We start from the raw sequence: 20634 nt of genomic DNA, 5'->3' as shown, positions 1-20634 counted from the left end.
CACCAAAATCTCACATGGTAGCCACCAACATCTCACATGGTAGCCACCAACATCTCACATGGTAGCCACCAACATCTCACATGGTAGCCACCAACATCTCACATGGTAGCCACCAACATCTCACATAGTAGCCACCAAAATCTCACATGGTAGCCACCAACATCTCACATGGTAGCCACCAACATCTCACATGGTAGCCACCAACATTTCACATGGTAGCCACCAACATCTCACATGGTAGCCACCAACATCTCACATGGTAGCCACCAACATCTCACATAGTAGCCACCAAAATCTCACATGGTAGCCACCAACATCTCACATGGTAGCCACCAAAATCTCACATGGTAGCCAACAACATCTCACATGGTAGCCACCAAAATCTCACATGGTAGCCACCAACATCTCACATGGTAGCCACCAAAATCTCACATGGTAGCCACCAACATCTCACATGGTAGCCACCAACATCTCACATGGTAGCCACCAAAATCCTTTCTTTCCCTACAGTGAAGACGAAACATGGCGCAGAACAATATTGAGATGCTATGTGATATAAAATTATTTCAACAAACTCTGAGGTCAATTCAGACTCACTTAATCATGTTAGGACGAGGATCTGAATTCAAACTTGACCGAATATGCTTTGATCTAATTCTAAATTTATCGTTGTCAGAACGATACAAAATGTAGCCATGAGTGGGTAGCACTGGAACAAAGTTGAATTGTAACCATAGACTTAAATATATTATATCTTGATTGGAAATCGGAAACAAATTCTTATCCGCGATTGATCGATTCACAGACCTACATATATATATTTATGTACGTAACTCTTTTTCAAGCTGTAATGGAAGTCGCCCCAATCAATATTTTCTGTCTTAGAAAAGTAATGATCTTTAGTTTTCAAAGTTTAAAATTAATGTTAAATCAATCTCGGATTTTCATTAGAATCACAGAACTAGCCTATATATTCACACAAATATATGAAACAAAGCAATTTCCTGTTAGTTTCCATTAAGATAATGTTTCAAAAATCATAGATCGAAATAATTCAAGTCTTTTTATTTTAATCATCTTAAGTACATTTAAATAGATTCATTACCTAGATCTTTCTAGATTATGTATCTAAAAATTGCAAAATAATAATTATGAGATTAGAGTACTCTTATTTTTGATCTAGATCTAACAAGTTTACAAAGACAGTTTGTGTGGAAACACAAACTCAAAATCAGCCCCCGAAGTGGTCCACCCAGGCAGGCACGTGAAGGTAAGTGTGAGCCTGGCCTAACTCCGGGGTCGGCAACCTGCGGCTCGCGAGCCACATGCGGCTCTTTGGTTCCATACGCAAATATTATTTATTTTATCGAAACATTTTTTAAAGAAGTTCTGAATCTTTTAACGAAGATTAGGCGCCGATTCTATCTCTCATCCACTTGTACTCGCTTTTCACCACACCCCTCCCCCATTACACGCGTCGTCACTATTGTCAGTAAGTCGGAAGATCTCGGCCGTCATCGGATGTTTCTATATAGCTTTTAATTTGCTTTCGACACAAGACGGATTGGCGTCTTAACCACTGTGACGTATAGTTTGTTGTTTCAAGTAAATGAGTTGGAAGCGAATTATATTCTCAAAGTTAGAAGTAATCTATAAGTGATGCTAATCTGGCAAGCTTTGCGGTACCACTAGAAATTACACAAAAAGCCAAACCATTTACAGATGGTATGTCGAAGATTGCTTCCTACGTGCATCTGAGGAACTGTTTCGTGATTTAAAAAACAAACCAGAAATCTTGAAAAAAAACAAACAAAGATTTGCCAATATCTGCTGAAACAGTACAAAATAGAATAGTTAAAATGTCTTCAAATTTATCATATTTGCAGCTGAAAGATATTCAATTTTCTTCTGCTGTATCACTTGCTATAGATTAGTCTTGCGACATAAACACACGACACAAGTTGCCTTTTTTGTCAGGTATATGTCGTTCCTAGAATTGCTACGTGTACCTCTCTTGTGACAAACTAGAGGGGACGATAGAGCAAATGCTATGCAAAAATACCTTGAAGAAAATAAGATAAAATCATTTCAATAACAACTAATAGAGCCAGAAGTATGACAGAAAAAACAAAAAGGGCAACAACGATTCGTCGGAGCAAAATAAACCAAGAAATTGTTATGTTTCACTAAATAATGCAAGGTGATGAAACGTTTCGCTTTGTGCTTGAATGAAATAAATACATTTCTAAATGATAAAGGCATTGATCACACCGAATTAGAGAACGACAAATAGTTGCGAAAATCTCACTTTATGATTGATATAACAGCGAAAATTAAATGAGTTGAATCTAAAATTGCAAGGAAAGGAAAACCCAGCCTGTTTTGGTAGAGGAATTGGTTTGTTTTTAAGAAAAATTAATTCTTTTTGCAGAAGATATTCAGAGCGGTCAATTACTTCATTTTGAATGTCTAAAGCAGTATCGCGATAAAATCAGTGCAACTTTTGACACGAATTACTTCAGCACAGTTATAAAAAAAAATCAGAGGTGAATTTGTTGACAGATTTAAGCAGTTCAAAACCAACAAAACCATTCTAGTATTCCGAGTACACCATATCAACACAAATATTAACGAAATCCACAGAGTTGAAAAGCAAGTTGGAAGAGTTGAAGGTCCAGAAGTGTATGTACGTAACGTAACAAAAGTGGACAGCATTAAAAGGAATGCCGCGAATTGATACAGTGAGGTGAAGTTAGCATTCAAAGTGATAACTATCTTTGGATCGACTTAGTCTTGCGAGCAAGCGTTCTATTGCATGAATATAGTTAAAAGTAAAGTAAGAAGCCAACTAACAAATGAAAGTTTAGAGTCGTGTTTGAAACCAAAAACAACAGTCATGAGCCAAATGTATCCAAACTTTCTAAAACCATACAAAGCAAATGCTCCCATTGAATTTGTTTGCTCGATTATCTTATTTGTTGTGAAAAACACTATTTATAAATGAATTCTTTCTTTTTTTTTTCATTTTAAAAAATTCATTGTTTGAGAACTATTTATAGTTGGCAAGAAAAAATCTTTGTGGCTCTTTAACAACTTCAAAATGTTGTAAATTATAATTTTTGGCTCTTCCGACTTAAAAGGTTGGCGACACCTGGCCTAACTGATGTCTTATAATGAATATCTAATTGTTTTGTATAGGGGCAAACTCTTAATCAAATCCTCAAGAAAAAAAACATTTCCGTAAAAAAAGAAAATCATTTTGGTTGATTTTTGTGTCTGATCCTGCAGTCTGCAGCTCACGCGATGATATGAATAACTACTTAGTAATTGTTGTTTTAAATTCTGTCCAACTTATATGCATACTAAATAGATTTTTCCTCTTAAAAAATAGTTAAATTTTTGTGTGTGTAAATGTAGTAGTTATTATGACAGAACTTTTGTAACTTTGCAATACAAATTTAAAAAATATTATTTTTGGACAAAAGAAATCTAAAACCGTTTGCATAAATGTGTAAAAAAAATATAGTAATATGCCTCCCCTACTAAAGAGCCTCCAGTGTTTGTTACTATTAATAGTGAATAGTTGTAAAAGTGGTGTACTTTATGAAAAATCAACTTACATAGATAATTTTTAAAATTAGATAGTTCACTTTCGGAAAAGAAAAAAGTAACCATTGCATCAGAACTTTAAATGATCTAAAATATCATGATGTCCGATTTTCATTTTCTCTTCTAGTTTCTAAGATCTAAACGGGATGGAAAGACAGGCCACACAAAACTTATAGCGCCCTTTCCCCTTTCGGGGGCCGCTAAAAATTACATTATATGTTGCACAGGTTAGAGTTGAAAAAAACAACTTTACTTATTATATCTACGTTACAAAACAAAGCCTTGTTTCAACTTAAAAATAAATAAATTTCACGACATCTTTTGTAGTGTTAAAAGATGTCCATGTCCAGTCTAGATATAATATATATAAGTCTCTGGTTGTTACTCAAGAGGTTGAAAAAGAACACAATAGGGAAATCCCAAAGCTATTGCTAACTATAGGTTGACCTACTTGAGAAAAAAAGAACAACTACGATATATTTGTGTAAATGTTATGCAGTAGAAGTCAATACATGTTCATATATTGGTTTTTAATTAACTGAACATATGAAAACACATTTTATAATTCATGACATTTAATTTAATAAAGTAATAATAATAAAGTAATAATTTTTGTAATGATTATTTTATCCATTCTAACACTGTTAAATAGTGACAGAATACTTTCCATCTGATCATCTCTTCGGTTTTAAAGATAGCCATAAAATGAGAAAGCCACATACTTTGTGAACAACGATATCATAACATAAACTAGGAGTAAACTCTATCGAGAGGATCCCAAACTTTGAAGACACTTTGGTTAGAAAAACAAAATAGAATGGAGAAGATATATAAAAAAAAGAAAAATCAATACGTTATAGATTGTGATTCTAAAAGTTTTGTCTTGGTAAAGTGTTTCATCTTCCTGAAGTGTTTGATCTTGGTAAAGTGTTTGATCTTGGTAAAGTGTTTGATCTTGGTAAAGTGTTTGATCTTCCTGAAGTGTTTGATCTTGGTAAAGTGTTTGATCTTGGTAAAGTGTTTGATCTTGGTAAAGTGTTTGATCTTCCTGAAGTGTTTGATCTTGGTAAAGTGTTTGATCTTGGTAAAGTGTTTGATCTTGGTAAAGTGTTTGATCTTCCTGAAGTGTTTGATCTTGGTAAAGTGTTTGATCTTGGTAAAGTGTTTGATCTTGGTAAAGTGTTTGATCTTGGTAAAGTGGTTCATCGTGGTAAAGTGTTTCATGGTCCAACGGCGCCTGGTGAGTATATATGCCCAACCCGTGACCGCAGCTGTGTATCAAGGATTGGCCTCTTTAGTCACAAAAGAAGTTGCAAAGGGAAAAGATCATTTCTCGAGACGTAAAATGCCACAGTTTGGTAAAGTGTTTCATCTTGCTAAAATGTTTCATCTTGATAAAGTGTTTCATCTTGCTAAAATGTTTCATCTTGGTAAAGTGTTTTATCTTGCTAAAATGTTTCATCTTGGTAAAGTGTTTCATCTTGCTAAAATGTTTCATCCTGGTAAAGTGTTTTATCTTGCTAAAATGTTTCATCTTAATAAAGTGTTTCATCTTGTTAAAGTGTTACTCATGTCATTAATGAGATTAAAAGAGAAAGAACACAAGGCCTCAACATTGTTGCTTTGGGCATGATTATTTAGACCATCTGGTTTCTAATATTCAAAGTTTTTCCAAATGTCTGTGTCTGTGAATGACATTGCCTACACCCAGTGCTTTCACATTGCCTACACCCAGTGCTTTCACATTGCCTACACCCAGTGCTTTCACATTGCCTACACCCAGTGCTTTCACATTGCCTACACCCAGTGCTTTCACATTGCCTACACCCAGTGCTTTCACATTGCCTACACCCAGTGCTTTCACATTGCCTACACCCAGTGCTTTCACATTGCCTACACCCAGTGCTTTCATTGAAAGATAGTTGAATGTGTCAAAAGATAAAATAAAAAGGAACATACATGGACAAAATCATAATTGTGGATCTATTGCTTTGTACGCGTCAAAGTCCTTTTGAGGTATAAGTATGGTAACAAGAGCATGACTTTCCTATCACCAAATAGAAAAGCTTTAAAACAAATGATACTTTATTTTTTTCTTTTACAATTATATACACATTAGTACGAGTGAAAACATGAACAGTTCTTGACTTCGCCATTGGTCAAATGTTTGTGAGAAAAATTCCAGCAACGACTTGATTCAGCAGAGCCTCGCTTCTGATCAAACAAAGGGAAGTAAACTTTTTGCTCTTTCACTTCGAAATGGCAGGCGTCACACAGGCATGCGTTGACCAGGAGTCTATTTCTGGAGTCCTTAGACACAGAGCAACTAGCAGGTGTGTCGTCCTGAACATCTGAACGCGGACTGGGACTTTGGTTGGAGCTCTGCTGCTTTGGCCACGTCCCTTGCCAGGCGTTTCTTTTCCAAGAACTGCGAATGACATGAAAATAAAAGTCAGTAAAACAAAAAAGTAGATCTTAACACATAAACAAATGAAACAAAACATAGACATTCATGCGTCCATTAGAGATATAGCTAAAAATTGTCAAGGAAACAAAACATCTAGTGTGCACGTTCGAAGCTTACTAAATATAAGTATGTACTCTTTTTTTACTCTCATGTTTATACCCTCCCCCCTCTCCTCGTACTCTCCTATTCAGTAGAATCATTGGATTTCGAAAAGTTGTTTCATAGTCATCATAAGTATTTCCAGACATCTCTAAATTATTTTTTTTAGAAACAAGGCTATAACATATTTGTAAACAAAGACAAGAGAAACAAGGCTATAACATATTTGTAAACAAAGACAAGAGAAACAAGGCTATAACATATTTGTAAACAAAGACAAGAGAAACAAGGCTATAACATATTTGTAAACAAAGACAAGAGAAACAAGGCTATAACATATTTGTAAACAAAGACAAGAGAAACAAGGCTATAACATATTTGTAAACAAAGACAAGAGAAACAAGGCTATAACATATTTGTAAACAAAGACAAGAGAAACAAGGCTATAACATATTTGTAAACAAAGACAAGAGAAACAAGGCTATAACATATTTGTAAACAAAGACAAGAGAAACAAGGCTATAACATATTTGTAAACAAAGACAAGAGAAACAAGGCTATAACATATTTGTAAACAAAGACAAGAGAAACAAGACCATAACGTATTTGTAAACAAAGACAAGAGAAACAAGGCTATAACATATTTGTAAACAAAGACAAGAGAAACAAGGCTATAACATATTTGTAAACAAAGACAAGAGAAACAAGGCTATAACATATTTGTAAACAAAGACAAGAGAAACAAGGCTATTATATGTTTGTAAACAAAGACAAGAGAAACAAGACTATAACATATTTGTAAACAAAGACAAGAGAAACAAGGCTATAATATGTTTGTAAACAAAGACAAGAGAAACAAGACCATAACGTATTTGTAAACAAAGACAAGAGTAACAAGACTTTAACATATTTGTAAACAAAGACAAGAGAAACAAGGCTATAATATGTTTGTAAACAAAGACAAGGGAAACAAGGCTATAACATATTTGTAAACAAAGACAAGGACCTCCCCCCCATCCCAAACATAAGTATGTTTGGTATATTTGTTGAATGTCTACCTTTTGAATCACTTCTTTTTTTTTTAATTTGCTTTTGCAATTTATTCAACAATTTCCAATCTTCAATTATTTAAAACTACAAGAATGACAATGCAATAATCATCTTCAAACTAATGGGTTCATATTTCTCATATATTGTACGCATAAAGCACGCATATATATATGTTTGTTTTTTGACAGATACATGTGTTCGTGCTTTAGGTGTTCCTACATGTCTTTGATATGTTCACACATCTACTACAGACGTTTACGCACATACCACAGACATTCATACACGCATACACAACTAAAGGTGTTCACACATAAATATAATACAGGTGATCACACATATACTACAGGTGCTCAAATATATATTACAGGCGTTCACGCACATACTAAAGGTGTTCCCACATATGGTGTGCATTAATATGTCACATGTGTTTACACACATATACATCAGGTGTTCACACATATGTTACTGGTGTTCATACATATGTTACTGGTGTTCACACATATGTTACTGGTGTTCACACATATGTTACTGGTGTTCACACATATGTTACTGGTGTTCACACATATGTTACTGGTGTTCACACATATGTTACTGGTGTTCACACATATGTTACTGGTGTTCATACATATGTTACTGGTGTTCACACATATGTTACTGGTGTTCATACATATGTTACTGGTGTTCACACATATGTTACTGGTGTTCATACATATGTTACTGGTGTTCACACATATGTTACTGGTGTTCACACATATGTTACTGGTGTTCACACATATGTTACAGGAGTTTGCACATACAGGTGCTGTCTAACACAAACAAGACAAAAGACTCGACAGTTGATGAAAATTGTCAGAAAGAGTCACAGAATAAATGCACACGAAAGATAAAGATAGAGATAAAATAAAACTAATGAATAACTATATACAAATATACTGCGTAAAGCTGTAACAAGAAACATGTCTACCAAGCAACCACAGTCCAACTGAATAAAAAAAATATGCTACAAACAGAACCGCACATTGTTAAATACTTCATTACCTAAAATGAAATCAATCCTTATTAGAAACTTTTATATCTGCACTTTCAAGTATTAGGGAGTTTCATACTTACAATTATTTAAATGATCTTATCTTCGTTTATACTTTGATTTATAGTAGCGCATTTACATTCTTTAAACTAAAAGCTATACAGGTACGAGGAAAAGAAGGGAAAGCGATATTAAAAAATATGGTGGCGGTATAATGGTAATAAAAGTAAAACGTAAGAAAATGAAATGGAGAAAATTGAGGAATTTTTTTTTTAAATAAACAGAAAAAAAAGTTACAAAGAAAGTTTGTGTGGAAACTGGAAACACAAACTCAAAATCGGCTCTCAATAAATCCGCTCAGGCAGGTAAAAGGGCAGGTTTCAATATTTTCAGAAATAATATCAGAAACTATGAACTACTAAACTGTATCTCCGCCCATACAAAACAGGGGATGTGCTAGTGTCGAAAGTGTTGCTGATACTGTTATAGTGTTAGTTCGACTAACGATACCACATGATACGCAAATTTATTCATGTGATTATTATTAAATTGCTAATATTCATATGTAGGCTATTCAATGAACTGATAGTTATGAAAATATAGTTAACTGTAAATGTGAACCTGGCAAAATTGATGTTTATTGAATGATTATCGAACCAATGTAAGTGTTTTGTAAAGGGCCAATTTAAAGCCTCAACAAAGACACTTTACCCTCTAGTCTTTAGTTTTTTTCTACTTTTCATTCCTCGGTTGCAATTCAAGTGTATAATATGAAACACTACTTCGGCTATTAATTGTTGTTTTAAATTATATTCCACTAATATGCATACTAAATACATTTTTGTTGATATTATACATGTGGATTTACACTTTGCAATTTAAAGGAGAAAGTCAAGTCCCCTTTCAGACCCTGTGGTCTATAGGGCACAGGATGTAACGGTCATCTGTTTCTGTGACCCACGGTTAACGAGGGTGTCATGTGGCCAGTACAACGACCAACCGTCTTTACTTTTCCCCATTTAATGCCAGGTACTCATTAGAGCTGGGTGGACTCAGAGGTGCACTAAAGATCCTGAAATTTAAAATCCCAGTCTTCACCCCTCAGTCACCGCGTCTCCTACTTAGACATTCAATCAAAGGGAAATGTTTCTTCCTAAAGGCCTTAAATGAGAGATTAGCCCTTTACAAAACAATTAAATCAATTAGCTAATCATTCAATAACATCAGTTAGGCCAAGTTCACATTCAACTAAATCTTCATAACTAGTGGTTCATTGAATACATATGAATATTAACAATACAATAATAATAAACACTAGCAGCTGGGGAAAAGTGGCACTGGATAGATCCCCATGGGTGAAAATGCAACGACGCCTAGTGATTACATATGCCCAACCTGTGGCCGCAGCTGTGTATCAAGGATTGGCCTCTTTAGTCACACACGAAGTTGCAAAGCGAAAAGATAGTCTATCGAGACGTAAAATGCCACAGATAATAATAATAATATTAACATGAATATGAATCTCCGTACACTGTGGTATCATATCGAACTAACAATACAACAGCATCGGCACCACTTTCAACACTCGCACGTCTGTTCTTTGTGTATCGACAGAGATGAGGTGACACATCTAGTTGTTAATAGTTTGTTAGCACATTGTACATACAGTTCTTTCAGAGGCAGCCAGGTTTTAAGCTGACGAGTAGTGTTATCAAGAACAGATGAGTAGTGTTATCAAAAACAGATAAGTAGTGTTATCAAGAACAGGTGAGTAGTGTTATCAAGAACAGGTGAGTAGTGTTATCAAGAACAGGTGAGTAGTGTTATCAAGAACAGGTGAGTAGTGTTATCAAGAACAGGTGAGTAGTGTTATCAAGAACAGGTGAGTAGTGTTATCAAGAACAGGTGAATGGTGTTAAAAAGAACTATGAGAAAAAAAAATTGTTTTCTACCTTTCCTAGTAATAAAAAAAGCAAACCCCCCCCCAAAAAAGCACCCCCCACCCCAAAAAAACCCCCAGCACAATGCGAAATGAACTGAAAGGTCAAATGATTGATCAAAATAGAAACATTCTGTCTCTCAACCCTCAAAGCTATTTCTATAAACAAATTAGATCTAGAGCTACATGATGCTTCCATTTCAACAAAATGGCCAAATATATCTCTACATACACGGACAATAAAGAGCAAGCAACTCCTGGAAATGATGACATGCCCTCATAAAAGACATTTTATAGTGTAGCTTGGTTACTGCCCTTGAAAAAAAAAGGGGGGGGGGCGAGGTTATTTGTTATATTATGGAAAAGAAGAAAATCGATATTTTCTTTTATCCTATGACTCCATTAGAGTCATTTCCTTTAGTCAACCAAAATCAATGTTTGTTTTTCTCTTTATCTTTTCCCATTAGTTCATCAACAACAAACAAAAGTCTATAGACATTTTATCCTCAAATATTGCCATCATTGATTGCTCCGTTAGTTAATTCAATAGTGATGAAGTTCTTGTCACTAGACAGCAGTATGGGGCAACTCATTGTACGTGGGCCACTGTCAACATTGGCCATACAATCTAATTAGACATAAAGCATTTGTGTACTAGAGGACTACATCACTTTCCATATTGACCGGGCGAGTTTCTCCTCAACAGCAAGACACTAGATAGGAAATTTACTGATAAGATGAATGGATTAGTTTTATCAATATAATTTAAGGTTATGGAGGAGTGACTTTATTTTCATAGTCAATTGGTTAGTCTGCCTCTTCTCTTCTCATTTTATTTTTTTTGTTCTTTTCTTATTCTTTCTCGTTCCCTTCTCTTCTCGTTCCCTTCCCTTCTCGTTCCCTTCTCGTTCCCTTCTCTTCACGTTCCCTTCTCTTCTCGTTCCCTTCTCTTCTCGTTCCCTTCACGTTCTCTTCTCTTTCCCTTCTCTTCTCGTTTTATTTTTTTTGTTCTTTTCTTATTCTTTCTCGTTCCCTTCTCTTCTCGTTCCCTTCTCTTCTCGTTCCCTTCTCTTCTCGTTCCCTGCTCTTCTCGTTCCCTTCACGTTCTCTTCTCTTTCCCTTCTCTTCTCATTTTATTTTTTTTGTTCTTTTCTTATTCTTTCTCGTTCCCTTCTCTTCTCGTTCCCTTCTCTTCTCGTTCCCTTCTCTTCTCGTTCCTTTCTCTTCTCGTTCCCTTCTCTTCTCGTTCCTTTCTCTTCTCGTTCCTTTCTCTTCTCGTTCCCTTCTATTCTCGTTCCTTTCTCTTCTCGTTCCTTTCTCTTCTCGTTCCCTTCTCTTCTCGTTCCCTTCTCTTCTCGTTCCCTTCTCTTCTCGTTCCCTTCTCTTCTCGTTCCTTTCTCTTCTCGTTCCCTTCTCTTCTCGTTCCTTTCTCTTCTCGTTCCCTTCTCTTCTCGTTCCTTTCTCTTCTCGTTCCCTTCTCTTCTCGTTCCTTTCTCTTCTCGTTCCTTTCTCTTCTCGTTCCCTTCTCTTCTAGTTCCCTTCTCTTCTCGTTCCTTTCTCTTCTCGTTCCTTTCTCTTCTCGTTCCCTTCTCTTCTCGTTCCTTTCTCTTCTCGTTCCCTTCTCTTCTCGTTCCCTTCACGTTCTCTTCTCTTTCCCTTCTCTTCTCATTTTATTTTTTTTGTTCTTTTCTTATTCTTTCTCGTTCCCTTCCCTTCTCGTTCCCTTCTCTTCTCGTTCCCTTCTCTTCTCGTTCCCTGCTCTTCTCGTTCCCTTCACGTTCTCTTCTCTTTCCCTTCACTTCTCATTCCCTTCTCTTCTTGTTCTCATTCTCTTCTCGTTCACTTCTTGTTCCCTTCTCTTCTCATTCTCTTCTCGTTCTATTCCCATTCTCTTGTCGTTCCCTTCTCTTCTAATCTCGCTCTCATTCTCTTCTCATATCCTCTCGTTCTATTACTCTCCTCTTCTCGTTCTCTACACTTTATCTTCTCTTCTCATTCTCTTCTCGTTCCCTTCACTTGGCGTTCCCTTCTCTTCTAATCTCGCTCTCATTTTCTTCTCGTTCTCTTCCTCTTCTCTTCTCGTTTTCTTCTCTTTTTGTTCTTTTCTTTTCGTTCACTTCTAATTCTCTTCTCGTTCTCTTTTCGTTCTCTCCTCTTCTCGTTCTCTACACTTTCTCTTCTCTTCTCATTCTTCTATCAATCTTTTCTCGTTCCCTTCTCTTCTCGTTCTCTTCTCATTCTCTTTTCCTCTCTTTTCTCTCTCTCTCTATCTATCTATCTCTCTAACTGTCGGTCTGTATATAAAAGAAAGATAAACAATATATTTAAACGCTAGTGAATAATACAAAAAGTCAAAAAGATTTTTAGTATTCCTTAGTATTTTATCTAAATATTAAGTAAAGTCAATGAAATATATTTCTCTCAAAATTTCAGACCCAGAAACCAAAAATTGATTGTTGAAACTTCTAGGCCAATTTAGGTTTTAGTTTGACCAAGAGAATTCTAGTTCTAATTGATAACGAGCGCCATTGATTAATGGATGGAGCTCAACATTGTAGTGGATTAGAAAGACGGCACAGCCACGCAAAGCCTAATCAGATTCTCATTAAAATGTCTGTTGCTTTATATCCAGTTTTGTCTTCCGCCTTTATCTCCTAGTCACTGATGTACTACAAACATTTTTTTACAAGTATTAATTTATCCAGAGAAAAACAATAGCAATGAGACGAATGTCTGATGCAAAGAAATGAAATTAAGAATAAAAATAAGGAGAAAAAGAAACGAATGTTAAGGATGTTGAAAAATCTGGCCTGAAGCTATAAAGCCAATGAAATAAAAAGCTAAATGTCACGTGTTGGCGCTAAAACATGGTCTCCAAAGTTGTTGGAATTGTTACACTAGAATTATGTTTCAATGTTATTAATGTTAGAGAACAATCTCTAACTCTATTCCTTGGATTTTTCTTGTCTCTGACTTTATTCCTTGTAGTGAATGTGTTCTTGTCTCTGACTTTATTCCTTGTATTGAATGTGTTCTTGTCTCTGACTTTATTCCTTCTATTGAATGTGTTCTTGTCTCTGACTTTATTCCTTGTAGTGAATGTGTTCTTGTCTCTGACTTTATTCCTTGTAGTGAATGTGTTCTTGTCTCTGACTTTATTCCTTGTAGTGAATGTGTTCTTGTCTCTGACTTTATTCCTTGTAGTGAATGTGTTCTTGTCTCTGACTTTATTCCTTCTATTGAATGTGTTCTTGTCTCTGACTTTATTCCTTGTAGTGAATGTGTTCTTGTCTCTGACTTTATTCCTTGTAGTGAATGTGTTCTTGTCTCTGACTTTATTCCTTGTAGTGAATGTGTTCTTGTCTCTGACTTTATTCCTTGTAGTGAATGTGTTCTTGTCTCTGACTTTATTCCTTCTATTGAATGTGTTCTTGTCTCTGACTTTATTCCTTGTAGTGAATGTGTTCTTGTCTCTGACTTTATTCCTTGTAGTGAATGTGTTCTTGTCTCTGACTTTATTCCTTGTAGTGAATGTGTTCTTGTCTCTGACTTTATTCCTTGTATTGAATGTGTTCTTGTCTCTGACTTTATTCCTTGTATTGAATGTGTTCTTGTCTCTGACTTTATTCCTTGTAGTGAATGTGTTCTTGTCTCTGACTTTATTCCTTGTATTGAATGTGTTCTTGTCTCTGACTTTATTCCTTGTAGTGAATGTGTTCTTGTCTCTGACTTTATTCCTTGTAGTGAATGTGTTCTTGTCTCTGACTTTATTCCTTGTAGTGAATGTGTTCTTGTCTCTGACTTTATTCCTTGTATTGAATGTGTTCTTGTCTCTGACTTTATTCCTTGTAGTGAATGTGTTCTTGTCTCTGACTTTATTCCTTGTATTGAATGTGTTCTTGTCTCTGACTTTATTCCTTGTATTGAATGTGTTCTTGTCTCTGACTTTATTCCTTGTAGTGAATGTGTTCTTGTCTCTGACTTTATTCCTTGTAGTGAATGTGTTCTTGTCTCTGACTTTATTCCTTGTAGTGAATGTGTTCTTGTCTCTGACTTTATTCCTTGTAGTGAATGTGTTCTTGTCTCTGACTTTATTCCTTGTAGTGAATCTGTTCTTGTCTCTGACTTTATTCCTTGTAGTGAATGTGTTCTTGTCTCTGACTTTATTCCTTGTAGTGAATGTGTTCTTGTCTCTGACTTTATTCCTTGTAGTGAATGTGTTCTTGTCTCTGACTTTATTCCTTGTAGTGAATGTGTTCTTGTCTCTGACTTTATTCCTTGTAGTGAATGTGTTCTTGTCTCTGACTTTATTCCTTGTAGTGAATGTGTTCTTGTCTCTGACTTTATTCCTTGTATTGAATGTGTTCTTGTAGTGAATGTGTTCTTGTCTCTGACTTTATTCCTTGTAGTGAATGTGTTCTTGTCTCTGACACTTTTAGTTAATTTTAATATGTTCTAGTCAGAAACGCGGCAACCAGTTTGATATGGAGTGACAGATTAATGTGATTCCATTTTTGTCTTTTAATGTCCAATACAAGAGACACTTGAACCAAAGTATATGTAAGAAGGATTACTTGTTTTGACAGACTTTACAAAAATCCAATATTTATCTTAGAATATCTGCAATGAAAGTTTAAAATTTGACAATATCATGGCTTTAAAAAACACAAACCTAGTTTTTAATGTCTTCAATCCGTTTTTGGATAGTCTAGTAAATTTTGAATTTGAATGCATTCCTCTGCTTCTAGATCTATAATGTAGTGTCAATTTCCCTATTCAAGATTGTGTCTTTGATTTCTCCTGTGAAGCCACGGAAGCGTTCAATGCTGGAGATAAGGGGCAGTATTTATTTTGATGATCAAGCAGTGATTTTTGTGAGACTTGAGCTAGGGAGATTCTTAATTTAAAAGTTACATCCCTTGCCCCATGGCAACGCAATCCGTGGCCTGAATTTTTTTCTTTTTATTTATCAATGAAGTGTAAGTCTAAGAAACGAAAAACGAAAGCAAAGTAAACATTCAGAAAAAATAGAAATGGTAGATTACTCTTTAAGCATGTTGATCTCGTGTCTATGGCATCTCAGATATAAGGAATGAGAAAAGAAAAGGGCACCAAGATAGAACAATAAAAATAACATGATAAATTGTACTTTTAAAGACTTTTACATACGTTTGTCAAATAGCAAGTGAGAAGTAAAATATCAGACAATTGATCTATGTTCAACAAATATTAGACATTTGATCAATGATAAAAAAACAAAACAACAACAGACATTTGATCAATGCTGCAAAAATATATCAGACATTTGATCAATGCTCTTGAAACTCTAGGCTAGCAAGAAGCTCCTATCAGTCTCAGTGAGTGAACTTTGAGGTCAAGCTTGCGCCCTTTGACGAAAGTGAAGGATTTATCCTAGAGGGTAGGAGTGAGAGATGAGGCTTCACCAATTCCTATTTCCTAGAGGCTTCCCATCAGATAAATGATTCTTTAATCTCATCCGTTGTTGCGAAACAGATTCCTTGAGCTCTTACTGAGTTGATCTTATAATTGTCATGGATAAAACTATTTGAGAGATAATTTTAGTTTATTTTAACCCTTAAGATGCGTGTGGTAGTTTAGTCTCTAAACATCAGAATTGTAATTTCATTTAGTATGCACTCATTCTGAAACAGCTCAGACTTTAAGGGTTAAGTAATATATGTATATCTATATCCATGTACATCCACAATAGCCTTACAATAATTCTCTCCAAGACCGAAATCCTAACAAGATGTCGCAGAAATACCAGAGATACATATTGGAAATCACACACTTACGGTGGTGCAGGAATTCAAATATTTGGAAACAACAATAGACAGCAACCTAGATTTAGACACTGAGCTGACAAAAAGCATAGGAAAGGCTTCTGCAGCAATGGCAAAACTCTCCAAGTGTGTGTGGGAAAATACCAAATTGACTACGGCTACAAAAATCCTGGTGTACAATGCCTGAGTCCTGAGCACACTTCTTTATGGCAGTGAGAGCTGGGCAACTTAGATGCGTCAAGAACACAGATTAAATATGCCTTCGACGCATAATGTGTATCTCCTGGTGGGATCATGTCACCAACCAGGAAGTATTGAAGCGGGCCAATGTGCACAGCATCTATGCTCTCCTTCAACAGAGAAGACTACGCTGGCTCGGTGTCATGTTATTCGCATGCGAGATGGAAGAATCCCTAAAGACATCCTATACGCTGAGCTTGCAGAAAGAGTCAGACCCTAAGGCCGCCAAAGACTAACCTACAGAGATGTCTGCAAGCGAGACATGAGAGCCACGGGCATCGACCAAAGTATGTGGGAGGAGATAGCCCAAGACCGGACTGCATGGAGACAGATTGTACGTGCTGGTACGAACTTCGCCGAGGACAAAAGAAACGAAGCTGCATCAGTCAAGAGAAAGAAAAAGAAAGCTGCCATGTCTGCTAGCCCTAGGACAGATACATATACATGCACGAACTGTGGCAAACTCTACCGCTCTGGAGTTGGCTTGATCAGTCACTCCAGATTCTACCCCATCTCAAGACGTAACCAAAGCCAGTGACTCAGAAGGAGCCATATGATATCCATGTACACAATATTTATATATATATATATATAATGTTCTCCTTTTTGACCAATATTCTAGCTATTCGTCATAAATAAGGATTTTAAAAAAGACCAATTTTAGCTGCTAGCAAAACGAAGTTTTTAATTTATTTTTCTGCTATCTTTTTTTATTGGATGTCGTGATACAAAGAGTAGATTTATGAAATACACATACTATTTTTTTTTCAACAGGAATAAAAAAAAAAATTGATGCACATACATTATGGAAGAGTTTTGACCTTTATACTCATTTGTACTATCTGACTGAGTTCCATAAATAATTCTTCAACTGTGAAGAATACATTAGAAAAAGTCATCTGAATATTAAGCTGAGCAGAATAATACATTCTAATTAGTCATTTGAATTTGAGTTACAGAGAGAATGCCAACTAAATTTAATTTTCCAATTCAGTATATGCTGCGGCATCATCCAGGAAACTGTAATTGCCATCAATTGGATGTTTCTTGGAATAGAAAAGAAGACTTAAAAAATATTCCCCAAGAAAGATAATCTCACACAAATTATACACCTAATAAAGTTGCAATATCTGAATTATCTTCTCATCAGTAATTTTGATCTGACAGAGAAAATGAATTGAATTGTTGCTACATTTCAACTTCTCTAAAGACTGCAAAAGTCCAAGTCTAGAGTAAGTCTTTCAAACTACAGAGAAAATGAATTGAATTGTTGCTACATTTCAACTTCTCTAAAGACTGCAAAAGTCCAAGTCTAGAGAAAGTCTTCCAAACTACAGAGAAAATGAATTGAATTGTTGCTACATTTCAACTTCTCTAAAGACTACAAAAGTCCAAGTCTAGAGTAAGTCTTTCAAACTACAGAGAAAATGAATTGAATTGTTGCTACATTTCAACTTCTCTAAAGACTGCAAAAGTCCAAGTCTAGAGAAAGTCTTTCAAAGTACAGAGAAAATGAATTGAATTGTTGCTACATTTACACTTCTCTAAAGACTGAAAAAGTCCAAGTCTAGAGAAAGTCTTCCAAACTACAGAGAAAATGAATTGAATTGTTGCTACATTTCAACTTCTCTAAAGACTGCAAAAGTCCAAGTCTAGAGTAAGTCTTTCAAACTACAGAGAAAATGAATTGAATTGTTGCTACATTTCAACTTCTCTAAAGACTGCAAAAGTCCAAGTCTAGAAAAATTCTTTCAAAGTTCAGAGAAAATGAATTGAATTAGTGCTACATTTCAACTTCTCTAAAGACTGCAAAAGTCCAAGTCTAGAGAAAGTCTTTCAAAGTACAGAGAAAATGAATTGAATTGTTGCTACATTTCAACTTCTCTAAAGACTGCAAAAGTCCAAGTCTAGAGTAAGTCTTTCAAAGTACAGAGAAAATGAATTGAATTGTTGCTACATTTCAACTTCTCTAAAGACTGCAAAAGTCCAAGTCTAGAGTAAGTCTTTCAAACTACAAAGAAATTGAATTGAATTGTTGCTACATTTCAACTTCTCTAAAGACTGCAAAAGTCCAAGTCTAGAGTAAGTCTTTCAAAGTTAAGAGAAAATGAATTGAATTGTTGCTACATTTCAACTTCTCTAAAGACTGCAAAAGTCCAAGTCTAGAGTAAGTCTTTCAAAGTACAGAGAAAAAGAATTGATATGTTGCTACATTTCAACTTCTCTAAAGACTGCAAAAGTCCAAGTCTAAAGTAAGTCTTTCAAACTACAGAGAAAATGAATTGAATTGTTGCTACATTTCAACTTCTCTAAAGACTGCAAAACTCCAATTCTAGAGTAAGCCTTTCAAACTACAGAGAAAATGAATTGAATTGTTGCTACATTTCAACTTCTCTAAAGACTGCAAAAGTCCAAGTCTAGAGTAAGTCTTTCAAACTACAGAGAAAATGAATTGAATTGTTGCTACATTTCAACTTCTCTAAAGACTGCAAAAGTCCAAGTCTAGAGAAAGTCTTTCAAAGTACAGAGAAAATGAATTGAATTGTTGCTACATTTCAACTTCTCTAAAGACTGCAAAAGTCCAAGTCTAGAGTAAGTCTTTCAAAGTTCAGAGAAAATGAATTGAATTGTTGCTACATTTCAACTTCTCTAAAGACTGCAAAAGTCCAAGTCTAGAGTAAGTCTTTCAAACTACAGAGAAAATGAATTGAATTGTTGCTACATTTCAACTTCTCTAAAGACTGCAAAAGTCCAAGTCTAGAGTAAGTCTTTCAAACTACAGAGAAAATGAATTGAATTGTTGCTACATTTCAACTTCTCTAAAGACTGCAAAAGTCCAAGTTTAGAGAAAGTCTTTCAAAGTACAGAGAAAATGAATTGAATTGTTGCTACATTTCAACTTCTCTAAAGACTGCAAAAGTCCAAGTCTAGAGAAATTCTTTCAAAGTTCAGAGAAAATGAATTGAATTGTTGCTACATTTCAACTTCTCTAAAGACTGCAAAAGTCCAAGTCTAAAGTAAGTCTTTCAAAGTACAGAGAAAAAGAATTGATATGTTGCTACATTTCAACTTCTCTAAAGACTGCAAAAGTCCAAGTCTAGAGTAAGTCTTTCAAAGTACAGAGAAAATGAATTGAATTGTTGCTACATTTCAACTTCTCTAAAGACTGCAAAAGTCCAAGTCTAGAGTAAGTCTTTCAAACTACAGAGAAAATGAATTGAATTGTTGCTACATTTCAACTTCTCTAAAGACTGCAAAAGTCCAAGTCTAGAGTAAGTCTTTCAAACTACAGAGAAAATGAATTGAATTGTTGCTACATTTCAACTTCTCTAAAGACTGCAAAACTCCAATTCTAGAGTAAGCCTTTCAAACTACAGAGAAAATGAATTGAATTGTTGCTACATTTCAACTTCTCTAAAGACTGCAAAAGTCCAAGTCTAGAGTAAGTCTTTCAAACTACAGAGAAAATGAATTGAATTGTTGCTACATTTCAACTTCTCTAAAGACTGCAAAAGTCCAAGTCTAGAGAAAGTCTTTCAAAGTACAGAGAAAATGAATTGAATTGTTGCTACATTTCAACTTCTCTAAAGACTGCAAAAGTCCAAGTCTAGAGTAAGTCTTTCAAAGTACAGAGAAAATGAATTGAATTGTTGCTACATTTCAACTTCTCTAAAGACTGCAAAAGTCCAAGTCTAGAGTAAGTCTTTCAAACTACAGAGAAAATGAATTTAATTGTTGCTACATTTCAACTTCTCTAAAGACTGCAAAAGTCCAAGTCTAGAGTAAGTCTTTCAAAGTACAGAGAAAATGAATTGAATTGTTGCTACATTTCAACTTCTCTAAAGACTGCAAAAGTCCAAGTCTAGAGTAAGTCTTTCAAAGTACAAAGAAAATGAATTGAATTGTTGCTACATTTCAACTTCTCTAAAGACTGCAAAAGTCCAAGTCTAGAGAAAGTCTTTCAAAGTACAGAGAAAATGAATTGAATTGTTGCTACATTTCAACTTCTCTAAAGACTGCAAAAGTCCAAGTCTAGAGTAAGTCTTTCAAAGTACAGAGAAAATGAATTGAATTGTTGCTACATTTCAACTTCTCTAAAGACTGCAAAAGTCCAAGTCTAGAGAAATTCTTTCAATGTACAGAGAAAATGAATTGAATTGTTGCTACATTTCAACTTCTCTAAAGACTGCAAAAGTCCAAGTCTAGAGTAAGTCTTTCAAAGTACAGAGAAAATGAATTGAATTGTTGCTACATTTCAACTTCTCTAAAGACTGCAAAAGTCCAAGTCTAGAGTAAGTCTTTTAAAGTACAGAGAAAATGAATTGAATTGTTGCTACATTTCAACTTCTCTAAAGACTGCAAAAGTCCAAGTCTAGAGAAAGTCTTTCAAAGTAGAGAG

The 20634-nt window shown here is 35.1% G+C and overlaps 2 protein-coding genes across 5 annotated transcripts in view; one reads left to right on the top strand and one right to left on the bottom strand.

The window, feature by feature from the left end:
* Positions 1-522: 522 nt before the first annotated feature.
* Positions 523-5242, top strand: LOC129924967 (uncharacterized). Its single transcript, XM_056022716.1, has 3 exons — positions 523-550; positions 4502-4849; positions 5172-5242. Exons 1-3 carry the CDS (start codon positions 523-525, stop codon positions 5240-5242), a joined length of 447 nt encoding a protein of 148 aa, XP_055878691.1.
* LOC106068580 (gonadotropin-releasing hormone receptor-like) overlaps positions 4187-20634 on the bottom strand; it is a 290469-nt gene continuing 274021 nt past the window's right edge. Inside the window, exon 7 of one of the 4 annotated variants that reach the window (XM_056042538.1) lies at positions 4187-6037. In XM_056042538.1, the coding sequence (XP_055898513.1) occupies positions 5725-6037 (313 nt within the window). In that variant the 3' untranslated portion in view covers positions 4187-5724. The remainder of the gene's footprint in view (positions 6038-20634) is intronic. The other 3 variants (XM_056042527.1, XM_056042546.1, XM_056042555.1) reach the window with 3 other exon arrangements.

This window comes from Biomphalaria glabrata, chromosome 1 (genome assembly GCF_947242115.1).
Source record: "Biomphalaria glabrata chromosome 1, xgBioGlab47.1, whole genome shotgun sequence".
NCBI lineage: Eukaryota > Metazoa > Mollusca > Gastropoda > Planorbidae > Biomphalaria > Biomphalaria glabrata.
Note: the sequence above shows the minus strand (reverse complement) of the source record. Positions and strands in the feature narration are given on the sequence as shown.